The sequence below is a fragment of the Phalaenopsis equestris genome, unplaced genomic scaffold, assembly GCF_001263595.1.
Source record: "Phalaenopsis equestris unplaced genomic scaffold, ASM126359v1 Scaffold000840, whole genome shotgun sequence".
In the NCBI taxonomy this organism is placed as follows: Eukaryota; Viridiplantae; Streptophyta; class Magnoliopsida; order Asparagales; family Orchidaceae; genus Phalaenopsis; species Phalaenopsis equestris.
This window is the reverse complement of record NW_018165280.1, coordinates 5,476,380-5,478,296: the sequence shown is the minus strand read 5'-3', so window position 1 is coordinate 5,478,296 and position 1,917 is coordinate 5,476,380. Positions and strand designations below refer to the sequence as shown.

Here is a 1,917-nt window from a genome sequence, read left to right as displayed (position 1 = left end):
TTATTTTATTTTATTAATTAATAATTTTAATTGATTATAGATCTTTGTAGCCTTGTAGTCATTTAAAAAAAAAATACTACTCATCAATATATATATTATTTTCTTAATTAATAATTTTAATTGATTATAGACCTTTGCAGCCTTGTAGTCTTTTTAAAAAAAATACTATTCATCTATATATATATTTAATTAATTTATTTATTTATTTATTTATTTTCGTAATTAATAATTTTAATTGATTATAGACCTTTGCAGCCTTGTAGTCTTTTTAAAAATATATAATTGATGAATAACAATTCGAGATGAACAAATATTTGTTCGTGTTCGGCTCACTAACCTAGCGAACGAGTCGAACACGAGTTGTATTGACAACCCTATTCTTGACTCTAATCTGAGTGAAAATTATTGACCAATTAAATCGGAATTTTTATAATCCCAACGAAGCACCAATAATGATCTCATAAGAGATAGAAATCATCAAAATAATTTAAAAAAAAAAAAGAAATTCAGTCGAGAAATAAAAGAAGAATATTGTCAAACAACAAGATATTTTCAAAATAAAAACTAAAATATAAACTAAAAGAGACCCACATGTTTTCACCTTCTTGCATGAACTCATCAACACAAACCCCCTACTCTAAATGAATCTAATTATAACGCAAATATTGGTCATCTTTACAACTATTTCTCAAAGCACAGCATCCAATTGAGTAAGTGGCAATCAGAAACACAAGGAGACAGACATTGAAAATTGCAATTTTCCTCCACTGTACCTTTATATTTGCAAGAACACCAGCTTTACACGAGCTGCAATCGAAGCAGAGAATGTTCTGATCATTGCTCCATGTTTTGCAATCAGCATCATTCGAATTGGGACCTGATTTTGGGACTTTCCAGGTTGTGGCATTCACTTGTTTGTACCCGCAAGATAACGGCGGCTTACAGCAACCTGACTGTAATTAGGTCGATTTCATCGAGTTAGATCATGTTGATCGGGACGATTAAATCATTTTTCTAATAATTTTATATTGTAAATTGTAATGATTACCTGAATGGAGGATAAGGCTGGAGAGTACAAATCATTAGAATTTTGAAAGACCAAAAGCTGAAGTCCTCCACAAACCCTAGCATCAATCAAACAGCTCTTAATCCTTCTCCAAGACTGGAAATCCCCCACCCTGTTCTGCAACCAATTCGAATAATCCCCGAGCTTATACTCTTTATATCCCTTCCCCGAGACCGCCTCACCAACTCCTTTATTGGCGACGACAATGGAGAATACGGTGATACAGAATAGCCCGACAATCATCACAAACATGACAAAGAGATAAGTCCATAGAAAACACGACGCATTGCAGCAAGATTCGACGAGGCCGAGTAACGCCACCACCATTAAAAAGAGGCCGGTGATGATAATCGGCCATAGGAGGGTTTGTTCGCAGTCGGAGGCGGTTTGATAATGGAGCCAGAGCGCGATGCCGATTATGGGGATGGAGATGAAGAGGGTGAGAAAGTTGAGAAAACTTGTGAGGCTGTTGCTGATGTGAACCATATCGTCTTCGATGGTAGAATGTGATGAGAAGGGCTTCTCTGCTGCTACTAAAAATTTAATAAGTGAGATTTTGGGGATGAGAGTGAAGAAATTTTGAAGTTTTTCTGCAGCTTTTTGTAGATCACAGAGCCGACGAGGTGGAGACGAAGGACTGTTATGTTCATATATGGGCACGGTTTGCGGTTATGCGGGTAGTTCGCAGAGAAGTTATTGGAAGGAGAAACTGATGCTGGTTATAAAGACATGGATATGATAGTAAATTAACTTCAAAGCACAAGTTATTCTACACATAAAGACACAAGAGCATGTAGTACAAAATTAACCATACTAACATTCAACTATACAAGCTAAATGAACAAATGTGA

The 1,917-nt window shown here is 35.5% G+C and overlaps 1 protein-coding gene across 1 annotated transcript; it reads right to left on the bottom strand.

Annotated features, from left to right (window-relative positions):
- Window positions 1-591: 591 nt before the first annotated feature.
- Window positions 592-1,675, bottom strand: LOC110031742 (tetraspanin-8-like). Its single transcript, XM_020735110.1, has 2 exons — window positions 1,049-1,675; window positions 592-953 (listed from the first exon to the last, which is right to left on the bottom strand). Exons 1-2 carry the CDS (start codon window positions 1,550-1,552, stop codon window positions 648-650), a joined length of 810 nt encoding a protein of 269 aa, XP_020590769.1. The 5' UTR covers window positions 1,553-1,675; the 3' UTR covers window positions 592-647.
- Window positions 1,676-1,917: the final 242 nt, after the last annotated feature.

What these genes read in the sequence shown, in the direction of transcription:
- LOC110031742 (XM_020735110.1), bottom strand. Translation starts at nt 1,552, where the DNA reads ATGGTTCACATCAGCAACAGCCTCACAAGTTTTCTCAACTTTCTCACC. An exon ending in CAGCCTTATCCTCCATTCAG is followed by an intron (nt 954 to 1,048) that starts GTAATCATTACA and finishes ACCTAATTACAG; the next exon opens with TCAGGTTGCTGTAAGCCGCC.